The following is a 20797-nucleotide window of genomic DNA, read 5'->3' on the forward strand; positions in this document are numbered from 1 at the left end:
GCCCCACATGGTTTCTGCCAAGTGGGGGAGCTAAAATGGGGGCCACACTGCCGCCAAAATTACGGCAGCAGAGCAGGAGAAGCTCTGAGAAAATTCACCCCTTATGTCATCATTCAACGTTAGATTGGATAGAGGGAAATTGTTATGAGGAGTTATGTGAACAGGGTGGGCAGACATAATTAGGTCTATTGTTCAGGTGCAGGGTAAACAGATATGGACTGCTTGGGCCAAATAGCCTCCTTCCATTTATGTAGGTTTGAACAAAGCCAGTGCCTCCTCACCAGCAATGTCAAAGTCCAGCCATTTATGAATTGTGAAGTGGTGCACAGCTATCTACAGCAATTCATGACACACGATTAGAGCACACTGAAGAGCACTTACCCTTGTGCCCAGCCAGTGACCAATCTAGTAGAGCCATGTGCCTCATTGTGTACCCCTATACTGCTGTTTAGGCCACTTTTGTTGGAGTCATTATCCATCGGAGCAGGGGTGAGGGGGGGGAGCAGAGGTAAGCTTTGTTATTCACAAGACAGCCATTGACCAGTAATATCTGGTGGACTGTATCCTTCTTAAATGTTGCCTGACTTTACTTTGCTCCATTCTGTGCTGCTCATCCTCCACCACCATAGTGGCAAACAAGTGTATGGCCATATGGCATGCTATATCCGCTTCAAGAAGCCGTCACTGGGATAAGGGGTGCCAAAAATCTGCTGGTAGTGAGACTCTGTCAGAAGCAGTGAGAACCAAATATATGCAGACAGAATGGCAAATCAACAATATAAAATTTAATGGCGGATAAACAACAGAAATGGATTCTACACAATTCTCCTGCCATAAATATTTCTTTGCCCTGATTTTAGCATATTTCTGGTGTACAAACAGTGAGGAAACTCACCCCCATAGATTCTATAGGATGGCTTTAGTATGGTTAGCTTCTGCTCTGTACAATAAGTTTTTTGAATAATACATACTTTACATTGGAAATGCAATCAAAATTCTGATACTTGTTATAAGCAAATGCATGCCATATGTGAAAATTATGTTTTAAAAAAACTTCCACAGAATTTTAACAAAGAATAAAATAGATTATTTTTGTGGACACCAAAACTGCCCAGCAGCTTTTAAGCTTTGTGGTGTAGGTTTAAAACCATCCTGCATCAATGAAAGTTTTTAATCACTACAGTTAGTGATATGGTGAAAGAAATGTTTCAAAGCCTGATAAAATGAGGTAATGCATCAGTAGTCAGGAAATATGTTTTCATAAGTGAAGTATGACTTTAGAAACATTTCCACTGTGAATTGAATTGAAATTGTGTGGAATCTGTCAGTTTTACATTGTGGAACTTGCAGATGATAGGCTGAATTGGAAGTAGGAAGGAACTCTGTGTGCCTGCGAGAATATTAAAATATGGACTAATGGTTTACTGACAAGCAGAGGGTGCGTACAAATTAACAAGACAGGGTGGGAGATATTTCTTGGTAGAATTTGCATGGCAAAATAAGAGGTGGAAGGAATTCAAGAAAGAGAAAAACAAGCTGTAGCAGCAAATTAACATGACATTGCACAGATATAATCTACAAAACTTGGTGTATTTTCAAATGCTTTTAAATGTTATTATGCACATTTACCAGATTAATTGATGCTTTTTTTCTATCTGATTAAAAAGATTGCATGCCTTTAGCAGTGCCATTTATATACAACCTGAACTTCCACCCTCTCGCTTTCCACTGTCTCAGGCTGAACCAGACTGTTTGCAACCTCGCCGCCCTATTTGACCCTGAGCTTGGCTTCCGACCCCATACCCTTTCCATCACAAAGATCACCTACTTCCACCTCCGTAATATCATGTCTCCATCCACCAAAGCTCATTTACTGCCGAAATCCTCATCCTTTAGTTACCTCCAGACTGCGCCAATCATTGGTGGCCATGCCTTCAGTCCCTAGGCTCTGGAATTCCCTGCCTAAACCTCTCCAGCTCACGCCACTACAAAACAAGACATGCCGTTTTGTCCTGTACAAGGCCTTGGTTAGGCCTCAGTTAGAAAACGATGTTCAGTTTTGGGCGCAGCACCGTGGCCGCCATTTTGTTTCATTTATCAGGCAACTCTGCAGTCAACCCGACAATGGTGGCCGCTGGTTCGGCTGAGCCACCAACAGGCAGTCTAGCACCCCGTCTTGGGTGCAGCGCCGCTGGCCCGGCCAAAGCCCTCCTTGGTGGCCCAGTGGGTGCCAAGGAGGATTTGCTAGGCCTCGCAGCTTCCCTCCCCTTTAAGTAAAGGGGAGGGACGTTGTTACACGTCAGTGCGGCACTGATGACACCGCCCGCCTTCCGCCCCGCTCCCGACTCTCTTACGCCCCTCTGCCCCCGTTTATTTTTGCAGTCAAAAGTGCCCAATTGCCCTCTATTCCCCGATCCATCTGTACTGATGGTAATACACCATTTAATTTGAATTATCTGCCCCAAACGGGGCGAAGAGCAATTTCGGCCCTTAATGTTTTAGGCAAGAGATACACGGGAGATGTGAGGAAGAACATTTTTACGCAGCGAGTGGTAATGACCTGGAACTCACTGCCGACGAGGGTGGTGGAAGTGGAGACGATCAATGATTTCAAAAGGAAATTGGATAGGCACTGGAGAGAAATAAATTTGCAGGGCTACTGGGATAGAGCGAGGGAATGGGACTGACTGGATTGCTCTAAAGAGAGCCGGCACGGACTCGATGGGCCAAATGGCCTCCTTCTATGCTGTAATGACTATGACTCTATATGCTAATGGATGGATGTGAGGTTTGATGTTCAACTCAGGGTTGAAAAGAATAAAAGGAGCAGCACCATCAGTGTAGGCCTCAGTGATCAGCTCAGAAGAGGGCTAGAATTGACAATAAAGACAAAGGGATTGAATTTCTCCCAATCATTCGCCATTATGGTGTTTGCACAATTTCTCTGATATTTCCACCGATCTTCTGCACTGCTGCTCCTTCTGGCCTCACAAAATAGTTTTTTCACCGTCTATGAAAAATGGAGTCCAATGTGGGCAAGTGTGAGGTCATCCACTGTGGACCCAACGAAGATAAATCGGAGTATTTTCTAAATGGTGAGAAACTAGGAACTGTAGACGAGCAAAGAGATTTGGGGGCTGGAATACAAAGGAGAGTAAGTTATGCTTCAGTTATATTGACCACGGACTTGCTGGGAGCGAAGGCCCACCCGTTTGTCGGCGGTCCCCGAGCAGAACGTGAGTTTTTGTGACCCGCTGCCACTGGGGCCAGTCAGGCGGGAGTTTAGTAGCAGTTGTGTTGGCGGCAGCGGGAGTTTGCGGGCGGGCGGCAGCAGCAGTGGGTGCAGGCCTCTCGATTCAGCAAACATCGGAGGTCGTGCACCGCGCGTGCGTGAGATTTTGAATTTTTTTTTGTAGTTTCCTCTGGGCGAGGACATCACTTTTGCCACAATTGGGGCTGATGGCACAGCTGCGCACGCTCATAAAATCTCACTATTCACCTTCACCTGCCAGTTGCAGAGGGGTCAGATTTGGAGAGAGAAATATAAATTCATCATCAGCCATCCATCTAAGAAAGCTGTCATGAGTCCAAAAAAAGCTTCCAAGAAATCTAATGGAGGGAGGCCCAGAGCTCGCTGGTTTACTGAGGAGGAGCTGGAGGCACTTGTGTGTGAGGTGGAGTTCCGGTATAAAGACCTCACCCGGGATGGTTGTGGCACGTCTGCCCCACCCCAATATAGACACATTTGGCGCGAGATTGGGGAGGCCGTGTCCTCAGTGGGCAACATTGTGCAGGATGGAGACCAGTGCAGGAAACGATGGAACAATATTGTTGAGTCAGCAAAGAGTAAGTAACCATGTAATGTTACACTCCCGTACTACTCCAAAAGGTCTGTGTGTGTGTGCTGCATGAGCAAAACAGGTAAAGGCTGCAACTTTTATCTTTGCAGAAAAAAAGAGCATCCAACGCATCAAAGCAGAGTAGCACAGGAGGGGGCCCACCAGATGTCATCGAGGTGACTAGCCAAGAGGAGCGTGCCTTGCCTATGGTGGGTGACCACCCCCGTGCCACCACAAAGGGTGGTGCAGATCCCGTGCTAGAACATGGTAAGCGTTTCCGAATCTCCGGTCTGTGTCACACTCATGTCATGCAAGGTCATGTAACATTATGTCAAATGCTTTTTACTGCACTGTGTATCGCCCATTAATGGTGTGCTTATGTAGTGATGGAAGTCCTTGAAGTAAGAATGAGAAATGTGATGGTACACATGTCAGCATGACCACCCCCCCCCCCCCCCCCCCTCGGCTATACACTTAAATGTTGTCCTCTGCTTGATTGGTCAGGTGTTGATTGGGACAGCACCGATCAATACACCTCATCCACCTCTGACACACAAAGGCAGTGTCAAACACCAACGCCTTCCACCTCGATGCTGTCAGCAGCCCAACACACCAGCTCCTACCTCCACCCCTTCACCCCAGATCACCCATCACACCGCATTCACCTCTGCTACCTTGAGTCACGAACACCAGGAGGAAGAGGAGGGAGAAGTCCCAGTCTTCGTTCCAGCTGAGGTCAAGGAGTTGCAAGTGGAGGACTCCAGCCTCCTGACATATGTGCCACCTGTTTGGCCATACATCAGTTTCGGGGTACGACTTTTTGGGCTTCGAATCGGACGACGCTGGAGCAAGTGGTGGGAAGCGCAGAAGCCGTGCCAGAAAAGCCACCAATCGGCAACGACCCACGATTATGCAACAAGCCGATGAGAATGCAGGACAGGTGGCAGCAATCCAGGAGATAGTCCAGTTGTCGAGGACGAGTGTCGAGATCTGCTTCAGGTCATGGCTGGGATAGCTGCCAGCATCGCGATCTTTGCAGAGGAGCATTCTGCCGTACATCGCGGCTCATCAGTGCGGTGCAGCGAAACACCGACTCTGTAGAGGCCATGCGCCAATCGATGCTATCGGGCCATTTCATGCAACACCACTGATGACACACCAGTGACGCTGACAGCTCACAAGAAGCCGGAGTTGCGAGCGGATTCCATCTCATCCCCCTACCTTCTCTCCAAGACCAACTCGGCAGTAGCGCTCCGGCTGCCCTCCTGCACAACGTCATGGAACAGAGGCGGTGAGGGGCAGGGGTGCGTGTCACCGCAGTGAAGGCAGAGCCATGAAAAGGACAATGGGCCTCACATCAAGGGGGGCGGGGGGGGGGTGGAATAGAGGTGGTAGTAGTGGGTGTTGGTGCCACTGATGTTAAGTGTTCATTAAGTTATTGATGTTGTTTCACATGAGTCGTTTGGATTGTCACTTGACTGGTTTTGGAAATAATGTACACTTTTTGGATTCACTTGTTTGCATGTTCTGTCACTTGCCATGCTGCACTATTCAATACAGACACATTGTTCACCAACTCTTGGTTTGTGTTTAACTTTTATATCAACTGGGGTACATGCTGAGAAACAGACAAATCTTCTTCAGGTGTACTGGTCTCTGAGCAATATCTTGGCGTCCACATATGATACGACTCTTTGATGGGTTCTGTCATCAGGCTATCTCGCATCGACAAGTAAGGATCACCAATGCAGGAAGGCTGCCATTAAATGGGAGATAGTTGCACAACTTGGAGGCCACACATTAACACTTGCACTTCAGGCCACTTTTTCTTAGGTGCTACATTGCTGAGCCGTACCCCCGATAGGACAGGTTTTACAGTGATATTGCAGTCCATTATATATATTTTCCCATCTGGTGCTGCATATGTATGCTACCCGGGATGTGCAGCTCTGGAGCACTCTGCGCAATTGTAACTGGAGCCCAATTTACAGCTCCTTTTTCCCAGCGGTTGTTCTGCGGGCGGGAGCAGCATCTTAGAGGATCATAGACCACCAACGTGACAGTTTTAGAGCCTCCGGCATGGGCGGCCGGTATGAAGTTGCACCAGCGGTACTTCCCCGAAGTAACTCCCGCCATGCGGAACCTGGGCGGCACACGAAGAATCTTGGAGAAAATAATTTGGGGTGGCACTACCTCGGCGGCTATGGGCGGTATTGGGCAGCTCATTCACCAAGTTCAGGCCCATAGAGACTTGGTCAGAGCCCACATGGAGTACTGCATTCAGTTTTAGGCACTGCACCCAAGGAAGGATATTTTAGCCTTGAAGGCATGCAGTGCAGATTCACCAGAATGATATCAGGACTTAAATTATGAGGACAGGTTGCACAAACTTTGCTTGAATTCCTTTGAGTATAGAAGATTGTGGAATGATCTGATCGAGGTGTTTAAAATGTTAAAAAGGATTTGTTAGTAACAGAGAAACTATTCCCTCTGCTGGGGGAATAAAGAACAAAGGAACATAATCTTAAAATTAAATCTAGGCCACTGAGGAATTAAATCATAGAACCACTTTTTCCACACAAAGGGTAGTGGAAATCTGGAACTCTCTCCCAAAAGGCTGTGGTTGCTGAGACAATTGGAGCTTTCAGGATTGAGATAGATAGATTTTTGTTAGGTAAGGGTACCAAGGGATATGGAGCAAAGGAGGGTAAAAGGAGTGGAGGTGCAGATAAGCCATGATTTAATTGTTTGATGGAGCAGGCTTGGGGGGTTATTTCTAGGATCTTTTAAGGGCCTCTGCTTCTTGGTCGACAGGTTTTATTCAGCGGATTATCCACTGCGGATGACCAACCCAGTAGGCCTTAAAAACGGCTTTGGGGTCCGATCAACTTGTACGAATTAGCAGCCTGTTTTATTGCTCTCCTGATTTTCTATTCCATTGAAGTCAGTGGAAGATAAAAATTAAAATTATCTCCAATATTGAGTCCAATAGAATACTACAGCACAAAATAAATCTTCAAGAAACCTTTAAATTGGGCTGAACTGTTTTGAATCAACAATTAAATATACTCTTTGGCCAGCATGGTACAGTGCCACCATTTGATAGACCAATACAGTATCCCATGATATGGCCTGTTGCCCACAATTTTCCACATGATGGATTTCCTATCTCACCTATGTCATAAGGGGCAGATGGTAGCCTAGGCTTTCTGGCTTGGCCCCACTAGTTTTCCAGTGGAACTGCTTGGGTACGTGAGTTCCTGCATTTCCATCTCTGTCCTCTTCTGGCCCAGCACCCTCAAATGCCCGTATGCTAAGGAAATTGAAATGAAGGAGGCGGCCTCCACCTGTTGAGTCCCGGCAGCCAGCATTCAACGGTCAGCACACACTCTCACACTTGGGCTTCACTGTTTGGTGGATTATGAAGGGGACAGCATATAGGCTGTCCGAGCATGGCTATGCTCAGGGCTCAGCAGCATGTGAAATGTCAGGAAAAGAAAAAAATCTTTAGGCAGCTCAGCAACTGCCTTCTTCCTCCCATTGCAGGAGAACCCCCCCCACCCCCCAAGACCTGCCATGGCAAATCTTCACCCCAGTGTGGCGCCATTTCCGGGACCTCCGCCTCGAGCATGCAAATGGCCCCTGGGCTGGGAAAGGTGGTCAGGGTCAGGGTGAGGGTATCTCTGGGATGGATGGAAGTCCTATCCTGGAAAGCCTAGATCAATGAGTGCAAGGTAGTGCTTCTGAAAGACAGTGAAAATCAAACAATTTTCCAAGGTTACTTCTAAGCTTCTCCTGACTACAGACCAGCACTGGCATGTCCTGAAACAGGTCACCAACTAACTCGCTCAGCTGATGATGGTGTTTGGTGTGGGAAGACTCAGAAAGGGAAGGGGGAAGGAAAGCTAACCTAACAAATGGGAACACACACACACACACACACATACACATACACACTTAGGCTTCACCGTTCAGGGGAAGTGTAATTAAATTTTATTTTTATCCAGAACTGATAATCATTATCACACAAGCAACAACTTTACTTTATGGTACCTGTATCGCACAATCAGCTTTGTTGTAGAAGTTGCGACAGTGAAAAAATGTAGTTTTCCTGCCGAAATTAATGTTTATCCATGGTGACACAGCCAAGAGCACAGTGCATGTAAAAAATAAATTCAAGTCCTACACAAATTTACCTGAACTATTCAGCCAATCTACACTGGATAGTACGGGGGTGGGGGAGGAATATATTTGCTACTGATAATTACAGCCGAGAATAAAAATTATATATAAGCAACTCAAGGTTAGCTAATCTGTACTAACGTTTCTTAAAATATTCCATTCATGCTTTAGAGATGGTGAAACACGAGTACTGGGCTTTCATTTACAACACTGGTTTATGACTGAGGATACATGGGGACCAAGTTCTTCCAGCAGCACAACTAAATCCCTAAATGCCAGTACAGTACAGCCAAAACAAATTTTGTGTTAGCTATGTATTGATTTTTGACTTCGAAGCAACTTTCCATGCATGTTTTATCTTTTTACTTTAGTTATTACTGCTTCCACATTGATGTATCCTCTGGCAATTGTATATCAAAAGATTCACTTCAATAAAATATATTTGCTTGTGCCAGACAGAATCCTGGAATTTGGTGCACAGCTTGAGTCCATTATTTTCAAAATGTGCATAGATAGTTCCAATAAGAGCAATTTCAAAGAAAAGTGAGATCTTCAAATAGACTACAAAAAGAAAAAAATATGTGGATGTTGCTGATGTAGCTACATTGCACCACAGTGTTCTATATGCTCACAGTAGTGAACAATCCTTCATCAGTTTTATCTCCACTTACCAAGTGCATTGATGTGACAAACTTAAAGGAAAACTCCAAGCTTATATACAACCACAATCAAATAAAGAAATTTCATTTTTTATTAAACTTCCTACACTAATTTTATAACACTGGCTCACAGGTGTTTTTTTCATAGAAGTAAAATGTTTCATTTGGCATGGGCACACAGCATTAAACTGAATTTCCAAAAGGCTGCAAACCCACAAGATTGTCACATCATTAGATTGTCATCAGTAGCAAATAGCAGTGAAATATTAAAAGTTGTTATGCATGACGAGGAATCACAAAAGGCTTGCAATATTTCTTTTGGGTGCTTGCACATAGACTTCTTGTTGGGATGAATCATTAACGTAACTTTTACAACTGGCTCAAATCATTAAAAACAAATCGGATTCTGATCAATTGCTTTTTGCAGTAATAAATATCTAGAAAAAAAGAGCGCTTGTCCATGCAATGCCCTGTGAAAGTATTAATTTTCAAAATTATTTAATTCCCAGATAATCAGATGCCAGCTGCACTGTGGTCACAAGAATCCATTTTGACAATTAAAATTCTCAGAACTGTTACACTTTTTTGAAGGAATTAAAGCCGTGAACAAAGGTGTTATGTATCCAAAAACAAAATCTATGAATAAAAAGCCAACAGAAATGTCACTGGCCTTTTTCAAATCCCTTATTTCACTATTCTTTACTACTAATGAAAGTCATGCACCAAGTAATTCAAAGTAATATCATAATCTCATCAGTTCACTGCTATGTACCTTCCTCTGCAAAACAAACACCTAAAATAATGTAATGGTGAGCAGACACTAAGGAATTAATATACGGGGATTCAAAATCAGAATAATTTACTTTGAAGGATAACTATGCTACATGAATGTTATGCTTGAAAAGATGCACCTTAAAAAACATTTGAACAAGTGCAATTAATTTATCTAGAATTAAATTACATTGGAGTGAATGATTTTGTACATGGAAATCTTTTGACTAAAGCGCGGTTTGATCTTGTCTGAATTTATTACATGTGGGCTCCACTGGAATGAGTGGTGAATGATACATTACTAAAGGATGGTTAATGAATTTTATTCAATGTGCAGCATGGTCGGTTGACCTCCCCCTAATGAAATGAAACACTGCCTGATGTTCACCTTGTACATGACACAAAGAAATCTAAAAACTGACAAAATATTTACGTACAGAGTAATAGATCCTATAAGTGAATGAAGAGGTTCAAATAAATCATGAATTGTGGAAATGACTCGCATAAGATTTATAAACATCAATTGATTCCTGCGATTAGGTTGCAGTATTTATCCCAGTCTGTGGTAGCTGTTGTTTTATATAATACAGCAGGCCTCCCATGGCACTGCTCATTGTACTTTGGAGGATCCATTGGGGCCAATTTTGAGTTTAGGGCACTTGATTAGTGGAAGGCATGGCCAATCGCTGCACTCAGAGAAGTGGTGCCATTGATTTTCAGTCGTGATCTCATTAACATTGGACTGGCAAGCTGCGGGGCACCAAACAGGCTCTACGATGCTGCTCGCCGGATTGAGGCCTAAATAAGGCCGCAACAGCCGACAGAAAGGTAAGTGCGGGGGTGGAGGGAGCCATGTCCACAGTGGGGTGGCACCTGCTCAGATTATTTTTTGAGGAGCCAGAAGAGCACTCTCCAAAAAAATAACTCCAAACTTATTTTCCCTTCTATTGCCCGTATAAATGATCGGAGTGTGCGCAACGCAAGCTCTGGCATTTCCAACCTAAGCTCGTAATCGGGGGTCCTAGGACATAATTCACATATTGAAATGGCCTACACCCTGAAACAGAAAGGTGCTTTGGGTGCACTTCGGAAGGCCCCTTTCAAAATTACACCGGCCACATTGTGGGGGTTAACAAGGCTGTAAAGCTATACATTTTGAGGCTGTAACCACCCATAACACCAGGCAAAGCAAGTTAAAATCAACCCCACTGTTTACTAATAACAGGAGCATTATACCATGAACACACAATGCATGATTATAATAGTGATTTTCCCCAGTGCTGTTCAAAAAAACAATTAGAAAAAAGATTGTGTCTCTCTCTCTTCCTGTAATTTTGCCTCTTTCTAGGTTTTCTTCTCCTTTCTGACTTTCTCTCTCTCTTTCCTCATATGCTTCTCACACATCACACATCTGTCTCTTTATCTCTTAGTTTGTCTCTGGCTCCTATTCTCTCCTATTGCTCAAGTCTCTCCTGATCCTGCCTATTCTCCACTCCGTGCCTCTTCAATCAGTTTCGGTCTATTGTTCCTCTTCTCCTTGGATATTTTTCTTTCTCTCTTTTTGTCTGTCTGGTACTCTGTAAGACTCTCATACACTTTCTCTCCCTTTTCTCGGTATTTTTGTCTATCTTTCTTCAGAATGTTGAGTTACTCCTCTTTCTCCTTTCTTCTGCATTAGAGAACTGGAAGTGAATCCAGAGCTCCAAAGCTCTGATGGCTGAAGGAATTTGCAGAGTAATTTTAACTGAAGTCAACAGACAGTGAAATCAGACTGGGTGTAAAACAATTGTCCGACCCAAACACACCCGGAGGGTTGGCTTACCATTAACCCCTGCTTGTCTCTCTGTGAGTGGGTGGAGAGAGGTGTGGTGCATCACCTTGTTACATCTGCATGGTCTGGATTCGGTGGGTTTGGCATATTGAAGCCAAGGTCTGAGATAAGGAAGAATTGAGGGTTTGGGGCCTGATAATACAGCTGAAGCTGTATTCATTAATATATTAATATTATGTCCATGTCCGGACCGGGGTCAAACAGAGCTGCGTCATCGCCCCAACCCTCTTCTCAATCTTTCTTGCCACCATGCTCCACCTCACAGTTGATAAGCTCCCCGCTGGAGTGGAACTAAACTACAGAACCAGTGGGAAGCTGTTCAACCTGCTCTGTCTCCAGGCCAGGTCCAAGATCACCCCAACCTCTGTCATCGAGCTACAGTTCGCGGATGACGCCTGCGTCTGCGCACATACAGAGGTTGAACTCTAGGATATAGTTGACATATTTACTGAGGCGTATGAAAGCATGGGTCTTACACTAAACATCCGTAAGACAAAAGGTCCTCCACTAGCCTGTCCTCGCCACACATCACTACCCCCCAGTCATTAAGATCCACGGCACGGCTCTGGACACCGTGGACCACTTCCCATATCTCGGGAGTCTCCTATGAACAAGAGCAGGCATCGGCGACGAGATCCAACACTGCCTCCAGTGCACCAGTGCAGCCTTCGGCCGCCTGAGGGAAAAAGAGTGTTTGAAGACCAGGCCCTCAAAACTGCCACCAACTCATGGTCTACAGCGCTGTAGTAATACCCGCCCTCCTGTATGGCTCAGAGACATGGACCATGTAGACACCTCAAGTCGCTGGAGAAATATCACTAACGATGTTTCCGCAAGATCCCACAAATTCCCTGGGAGGACAGGCACACCATCATCAGCGCCCTCGTCCAGGCTAACATCCCCAGCATTGAAGCACTGACCGCACTCGATCAGCTCCTCTGGGCAGGCCACATAGTTCGCATGCCAGACACAAGACTCCCAAAGCAAGTGCTCTACGCGGAGCTCCTTCACGGCAAACGAGCCAAAGGTGGGCAGCGGAAACGTTACAAGGACACCCTCAAAGCCTCCCTGATAAAGTGCAACATCCCCACTGACACCTGGGAGTCCCTGGCCAAAGATCGCCCTAAGTGGAGAAAGTGCATCTGGGAGGGCGCTGAGCACCTCAAGTCTCAATGCCGAGAGCATGCAGAAAGCAAGCGCAGGCAATGGAAAGAGCGTGCGGCAAACCAGTCCTACTCACCCCTTTCCTCAACGACTATCTGTCCGACATATGACAGAGTCTGAGGCTCTTGTATTGGTCTGTTCAGCCACCAAAGAACTCACTTCAGGAGTGGAAGCAAGTCTTCCTCGATTCCGAGGGACAGCCTATGATGATGGATGAATATTATGTGCTGCCAAACTGTATATAGTTTGGATTGCATTTATTATATATTATTTGTGAATCTCCTCTGATGTTGCCCAAGATAGATTAGATGGTAGGTTGCTTTACAATAACCATATTATAGAGCCATGCTATAACATTTACCAAATAGGGTGAATTTTCTAGCAATTTTCCGCCTTAAAAAAAAGGCCCAAGGCTTGGATTTCTGGGTCTTTTCCCCTTTTAAATGGCTCTGGGATTTCCAGGATTCTCTTTGAGAGTCAAGCAAAGCTTGGCTTTAACCCAGAGTGTATATAACTTGGAGGCATGCTAATAAGGTGCAAGGAAGCATTCAAAGCCTCCCATCTTAATTCCTTGTTACACTACTTGCTGGTGCCCCTGTCTAAAGAGCACAGTTCTGTGTCTCACTCCCAGAGGATCTGCAAGATCCTGAGGGCAAGCCAGAGACTTCTGATGGGGACTGGCTGCAATTATTTTAATCTCCCCTCTGGATGTTATGTCCAATTAGGACCTTCTGGTTGCCAATGGAGATTGGCAACTAGAAGATCCTGATATCCGAGGCCAAAGATACAGCTGCAGGTTGTAAGCCTCAAAGGCCTTCCCTATCTGCTGATGTTACACCGTGCCAGATGTGAACCTGTGCTGTGGATGTGCTAGGCCATGTTAGTGGCCTGGGATAGGAAAGCGTGGTGATCCTAGGGTTGGACAGGAGTGGGCGTGGGGCGTTGTTAAATTTGCCTTAAGGTATTATTCTGTTGTTAAGGTGGAGCTATATCATTTTAAAGCCATGAAGATTAATTATTAAGAAAATACAGGCTCAACTCAATCAGAATGTAGTTGTTTGGTGAGGGAGCTATGCAGGTTGAAGTTACCCGAGGGCTAAAAATTCGCCAACCTTGCGCCTGGTTTTTCGGCGATATTTCTCTGTTTTTGGCGAAAAACAGTGAACCGGGAAATTAGGAGAAGTCTTGCGGCAGCGGTTTTTAAGTACTGCTGGGGAGAGGACCGCCAGTGTGCAAGACTCGAAATATTGTTTCAGCCAAAAATTTGGCTCACAGCGCACCCATATTTCGGACGAAAAAAAAACACTAGGGAAAACCTGTGTTGCAGCCCTTGGAACAGCAGTAGGTAGGAAGACCTGCAAAAAAGGTAAGTTAAAGTTTTTATTTTTTAATTCTTTTGCAGTGATTCACTAGTGCCTTGTGATTTTTTATTTTTTGCAATATTTTGGGGGGTGTTTTCCCCCCTCCCAAGGCCTCTCTCGCAGCAGTATCGGCCTCGGAGTAAAGTTGCAGAAAATTCACGGTTTGCGCCACGAATCCAAGTGCAACGGCGATCTTTACTGCTGCGTGAATTGAAGCCCAAAATTTAGGCCTTGTAGCGGTAGAGGAGTGAAAGCAGTATTTCTGGCGAAAAAATACTTCTTTCACCAAAAAAACGAATTTCTAGCCCTCAGAGTTTAATTGCAAGTAAGAAATCAGGATCAGATGGCTGGCTTCCTTTCTCTTTTTCCAAGTGTAATTGGTAAGATTATTTTTTGAGTTATTTCATTGCTGGAGCAATCGAAAACCAATTCAACTACCCTGCTCTCTCCCCATAGTCCTTTAGCTTCCTCTGCTTCAAATATTTATCTGCTATTCCTTTAAAAGATGCAATGGTCTCTGACTCAACTACTCCCTGTGGAAAAGCATTCCATGCTCTAACAATTCCCTGATTGAAGATTTTTTTTCTAACTTACTTCTCAATCTTTTAATGACAATTTTCAATTGATAATCACTGGGCAAAATCTCTCCAACCAGAAAGAAATAGTCTTACCCTAGTCACCTTATCAAATCACTACATAATTTTTACATTTCTCTATTGAACCATGTTTGCCATCTCTGTCCCAGTATCTGAGGTCTCTCCAAATAACTATAGTTTCTTATCCTTGATATCATATTGGTATATCTATGCATATCCTCCATATAATTAAAATGTATTTCTATAATGGGGTGCCCAAAACTGTGCCCTAACCATTGCCTAGTACAAATATGGCATTACCTTTTTGTTCTCGTACCCCTTGCCTATATTTATAAATCTAAAAAGCCACTGGTCTTTTTATGGCTTTATCGCTGCACTCACTCTACCAAGGAATTAGGTATTTGAACTCAGGTCTATCTATCACCCTACATTCTTCAACATCTTTCCATTAAGCTTATGCTCCCAATCCTTTGTTTTCCTCTTAAAATGCATTACTATGATGGACAGGAAATATGTGCACACATACCATTTGTTTTACATTACATGCTGTCCTCTCTGTTGTACAATTATTATTTTTAATCAATCTTCCATGTCATTGTACATTGCAAAGAACATAATATTGTTTCCCCCTTACTTGTCTCTGTTGTCTTCATATTACTATGCCTCTCCTCTTCTATTTCCCTCTTTCGCTTTTCTTCAGCTTCTCTCTCCCCAACTCTTGTTTTCTTCTCTCTCTGTCCTCTTCTGCTTCTTTCTCCCTGCCTTTTCTTCTTTCTTTGGGTAGCTGTCACACTCTAAAGTCTGATATTTTTTTAAGTTTTGTACTACATAATACTATGCATTTCCGCATGAAAGAAATGCAACATAATTGCATAATATATACATAGATTTAAACAAAACTATTAATGTTGCAGGCCATCCACAATACAATTTGACACCTGTGCTTAGAAATTACCAATTTATATATAGAGCAGCATTAATATTATGATAATCCACCTTTAACAAGCATTGTACAATAACTGTTTTTCTGCAAGTCACACATTTAAACTAAAACTGTTTTTGGCATGGAAACTACTTTACATGGATAGCACATCAATAATTTGTGTGCAATCACAAGATGCATTATTTTCCCAGTGGGCACGCCCTAGGTTTTGCAATTTAGATCAGAAAGCTATATCTTGTTTCTTTCAATTCTTCAAAGACAGTTTCTTCATGACTTTCACAAGTCTACCCAACATATTTTATAAGAATATATGAAAGGATGTCGAGAAATGGTAGGCAAATAGGATTAGACAGCTTCAGATGAAGAGCTAGTACTGGCACAGGCAAGATAGGATGAATAAGCTATGAATTTTATGGGATCAACTTTCACCTTCAGAGGCAATTACGTCTCCTGGTCCCTCAATAATCGGAAAAAAGCAAGAACTGTCCCTGGTTTTGAAGTAGTTTGCAGCGGTCCCTTTAATGACCACTGGTTACGCCGTTCAATATTAATACTAATGGGAGGAGCATGTGCAGTGCACACTCCACCCATTGGTTCCTCAAAATTGCATCAGGCTGTGGGAACCCAATATAAGTAATTCTCCCCCCGAAACAGATGGGCTCCTGGGTCACCCATGTGAGGACTGCAATGAAAGTGCCGGCTGGAGGATGAGGAGTGTGAAGGGAGTAATAAGTTCAGCTCTGTGATTTTTGGAACATTACCGCCCTGTTGTTGATGAAAGTTGCCCCTATAAGTCTATGATTCTGTGATCTTTCAGCTCTTACCTTTGTCATTTTTTCACATACTAACAAATGCCTAAAACTGCTTTCAAGAAACTTGGTTTCCAGTTTGCTGTGAAATACATGTTTGCTCCTTTACTCGAGAAAATCTAAATCCAAGGCTTGAAAACTGCTTTCATGTTTGAGTGCTCTTTCTGGATGGAAAAGCATATCACCTCTAGTTCTAATCACAGTCTCCACTGGAAACTTTTGCCTTCATTTTCAATACAATTCTAATAATTGTTCCTCTCCTCACTTCCTTCTAAACTGCTAATTTGCCATCCTATGTCTTATTTCTTCTCCCTACATCTTAACTGTGTTGAAATCAGGACTTACTGTAGATTACTATGCTAGCTAATTTTCCCAGGGCCTCAGAACTTTGAAACTCTTACCTCCTTTTGTCTCCCTCCCACATGAATGGCACGCCACATATACATTTGCCATTTAAAACCCAGATTTGGTGTCATCTTTTTACTCTTTCCTCAGTCCCTGTCTTTTGTTTACTATTTCCAACTTGGTGATAACCTGGGTTTCTCAATTAGCAAATATATCAAATGCATACAGAACCAGTGTAGCATGCAATAACTTTCTGATATGCATAGCTAAATCCCTAAAAATTCATTACTACTTCCCTAAGAAATTCATATACCAGATCCGGATTACTACAAATTGCATTAATACCTTAATCAATTTATCAATTTACCAACTGAATGTTAATTATAATTCAATTTACTGGCCTATTGTTAGCTTTGGAGAAAATGGACTGTTGAGGAAGAATGTATTTCTGGATTGTGGATTCTTGATTATTCTTGGATGTGTGCAACTAAGGAGGATTAGAGTTCTCAAAGGGGTCAAAGAAAGGTCTCTGGCAAATGTTAAAGTATTGATAACAGCATGTAAAATGTAATGTCTGCTCTCTATTTTGTCTGTTTAATTCGTTATTTTGCAGGGGAAAGCGATGACTTTCTAACATGAAAGGTTCGAGGTAGGTGTTGCGATGCAGGCAGGTATCTGGGGTGAGGGGAGGAAGCTGTTAAGACGACCATGCTGTATGATAGGATATAAACCGTTAGAGGATGGAGGCACAAACCAGCAGCCAATGGGGGGTGGGATGAAAGGACAGTGAAAAGTTGCCGTAGTTGGATTCAACTAGGTTAAGTTGTTTTTTTTCTACGAGTGAAGTCTTTGTCTGCGAGAACTGCATTAACGTATGATAAAAGTTTGCTTTGCCAAACATTGTCTACAAGTAGCACTGTGTGTTTCGAAGCCTTTTTCGCCAGGCAGTGGCCATTACCAATCGATGTGATACAATGCATACTTCAGAAATTTGCACGGATCAAGCATGTAAACAGAAAAGTTGCAAAAGTCGGTAGCATAGATATCACTGTCTCTTTACATGTTGTCCTTAAACTGTTTACTTTAAAATAGCAAGCCCCGTTTCTTCACGAATATTTATTTACTGTACTAACAGGCATACTAAACCACCAGAAAAAGAAACACACATTAAACTGAATAAATTCTCAACTACGGAAGTAATGTAGCATTGGAACACATTGCCCTAAACAATGATGATTCTGTATTTAAAAACGGGCTGTTGTGGTTGATCTCAAGCCCCGGACTGCATGTGAACACACCTCAGTGTCCATCTCATTGTGGTGCGAAGCACAGACACATCTACAAGGCTGGCTCGCCAGCGAGACCACATCACACCGGGGGGGGGGTGTCCATTAACGAATAATGTGCCGACAGAAAACTCGTTCGCATTCTGCAAACATTAACATTAGACCCCAAAGTTAAACAATGACGAGTGGAAAGTCCCTTTCCATATTGTGTGTAATACTGACCTACAAAAATCTAAAGGCAAAAGGTCAAAGACTGAAGATTTCACCATGATATAAATGATTTTTAAAAATCTTCCTTTTTTGTTATTGATATCTCTGACCAACGACCCATTTCAAGCTTCCAATTTTCTCGGTCAGCGTTTTTTTTTTGCTCTTATGAACCAAAAAAAAGCCCTTTTGTTAAATGTTTAATGGTGAAGGTCACGTGAAGTCCTAGGGGATGCTCCATCTTTCAATCTTATTGCTGGCCAAGGGAGGCTTGGGGATGGTGGGGGTGGGGTGGCATTCTCCAGGCGATGTTAATGCACCTGCTACTCCTCTGTGCAACATCCATTCAAAGAGCATATTAATGTCCCTCGGCAACATCAAAGCACCCAAGTGCTACATTCAATCTGTCACATTTCCCAGCAATTCTTCCTCGCTACAACTGCCCCTTCCAAAAAAATAAAGACGCAATGAGAAGTCAAGATTCACATGCTGATGGTTTAACTAATTCTCATCCTCTTTGTTCTCGGGCACCCGGCTGAGTAAAACAAAAACCACACAGATTCACTGGGCTCTTTGTTTCTCACCCACCTGAGCAGTTGGTCCCTTTGCCTTTGCCGCTTTGGCACTCGGCGCTGGACAGCGGGTTGGCGGCCAGCCCCACCGGCAGGCTGCTGACCGCCAGCACGGCCAGGAAGCAGAGGCAACAACACACGGCCGACGGGGGCGACGGTCCGGCTAACCTGCGCTGAGGAAGGAGGAACAACTCTGGCACCACCATGACCGCACCGGACCGGACCGCTGTCTGCGGGGATCGGGGCAGCGAGACAGAAAGGGCGGGCGGGAGGCTCCTCAGTCAGCGAGAAGAAGCGCTCGTCCTTCCTGGAGCATCACCTCCTCGCACCATCCATCCCCCGCCGGCGCCTCTCGGCTCCTCGCTGTGTGCGTGTTCAGGACAGCGCGCTGCCTTTATCCTTGGGATTCTTTCCAACAGCTCCACAGACTCTTTCGCCGATCTGAAGTGAGGGCTATTAATAAACGTGAGGAGTTGTTCACTTGTCTTTTTTCCTCCTGTCTGTCTCTCTGGTCCGCTGTCCTCCCCCCGCCGCCGCTCTTGTCCTCCTGTCCTCACAGGCACACGGGCGGGTTCGGGGCATTGAGCCGCAGAAACAACAAAGGAGACGGCGGGGCGGGAGGGGGAGGCACATCACATGACCGCGGGGCCACCACACACGTTCAAAGCAGGGAGGGGGTGAGGGGAGTGGAGGAGTGAGGGAGAGGAGGAGGGGAAGAGTGAGTGAGAGGGGGTGAGGGGTGAGGGAGGGGAAGAGCGAGTGAGGGAGAAGGGGAGGAGTAGTGAGAGAGGAGGGGAGGAGTGTGTGAGAGGAGGAGTGTGGGAGGGGAGTGGAGGAGTGGGTAAGGGAGGGGAGGAGTGAGGGAGTGAAGGAGGGGGAATAAGGGGAGGGGAGGAGTACCGAGGGAGAGGGATGAGGTGAGGTGTGGGAAGGGGGAGTGAGGGGAAGGAGAGTGAGGTGAGGGGAGGGGGAGTGTGGGAAGGAGAAGAGTAAGGGGATTGAGGAGGGAAGGAATGAGGGGAGGGGGAGGGAGTGAGTAAGGGGAGGAGGAGTGAGGGGAGGGGGAGTGTGGGAAGGAGAAGAGTAAGAGGAGTGAGGAGGGAAGGAGTGAGGGGAGGGGGAGGGAGTGAGTAAGGGGAGGAGGAGTGAGGGGAGTGTGGGAAGGTGGAGTGAGGGGAGGGGTGGGGGAGTGTGGGAAGGAGAGGAGTAAGGGGAGTGAGGAGGGAAGAAGTGAGGGAGTGAGTAAGGGGAGGGGGTGAGGAGAGGGGGGAGGGAGAGTGTGGGAAGTGATAGAAGGGGAGGGGGAGTGAGGAGAGGGGAGGGAGTAAAGGAAGGGGGAGTGTGGGAAGTGAGAGAAGGGGAGGAGTGAGGGGAGGGGAGGGAGTGAAGGGAGGGGGAGTGTGGGAAGTGAGAGAAGGGGAGGAGTGAGGGGAGACGGGGAGAAGGAGGGCGTTCCGCTGGACGCTCTGACAGCCACCAAAACAATAACGCCAACCTCATCCTCGGCTTAAGTTCATACTTCATTTATTTTTTAGCTACCCGTCCAGTGTCTGGAAAAAAGTCATAAACACGCTCATTATTTCGACTTGTGTTTATAGTTGACGCTTGAATAGAAAAAGTACTCATGAATTTGCATCCCTTCTTACCGCAAATAAAGCCCTATTGTTTAAAGCAATCCGAGGTGAACAACACGGCGGCATGTTTGGATATATTTCATATGTTTTCAGACGAACAGTAAACAAGAGAGGAGGGAGCGTTTCAGTTAAGTGTATAGAGATGTAAGACTGAAACGGCACGTTTAGTAACCGAAGTGCAATTCATTTCACTTTGTGGATATTGGGTAATGTAGTATTACGTAGTAATTTTGCTTGCCAAAATATTGATATAAAATCGCCCACATAAAAATTGACTACCGAAACAGACTGGCCTACAATATTCGAAAACATGTCCTGTACGCAATTCTACACCGCTCCCCACATTTATTATGCATTTTACTGGGGGATCTTGGTTATGGAATTTGATTTTCAAAAGCAGACATCAATCCTCCAGTTCCGTTAGCTCCACGGTACAAGGCGGTAATAAATAAGATGAATAGAATACTAGGATATTCTGCCAGCAGCTTAGAATAAAAGTGTTAAGAATTTCTCCATAATACATCAGTCAGACGACTCTTGGATATTTACAACCAAATACTGCCTTTCTATTGGAAAGTGACATTATATACTTCCTACC

At 44.7% G+C, this 20797-nt stretch overlaps 1 protein-coding gene across 1 annotated transcript in view; it reads right to left on the minus strand.

The window, feature by feature from the left end:
* LOC139264584 (tomoregulin-1-like) overlaps positions 1 to 19288 on the minus strand; it is a 283148-nt gene extending 263860 nt beyond the window's left edge. The window contains exon 1 of the mRNA XM_070881292.1: positions 18582 to 19288. Within this exon, the coding sequence (XP_070737393.1) occupies positions 18582 to 18771 (190 nt within the window). The 5' untranslated portion in view covers positions 18772 to 19288. The remainder of the gene's footprint in view (positions 1 to 18581) is intronic.
* Positions 19289 to 20797: the final 1509 nt, after the last annotated feature.

Source organism: Pristiophorus japonicus, chromosome 5 (genome assembly GCF_044704955.1).
Source record: "Pristiophorus japonicus isolate sPriJap1 chromosome 5, sPriJap1.hap1, whole genome shotgun sequence".
Lineage (NCBI taxonomy): Eukaryota > Metazoa > Chordata > Chondrichthyes > Pristiophoridae > Pristiophorus > Pristiophorus japonicus.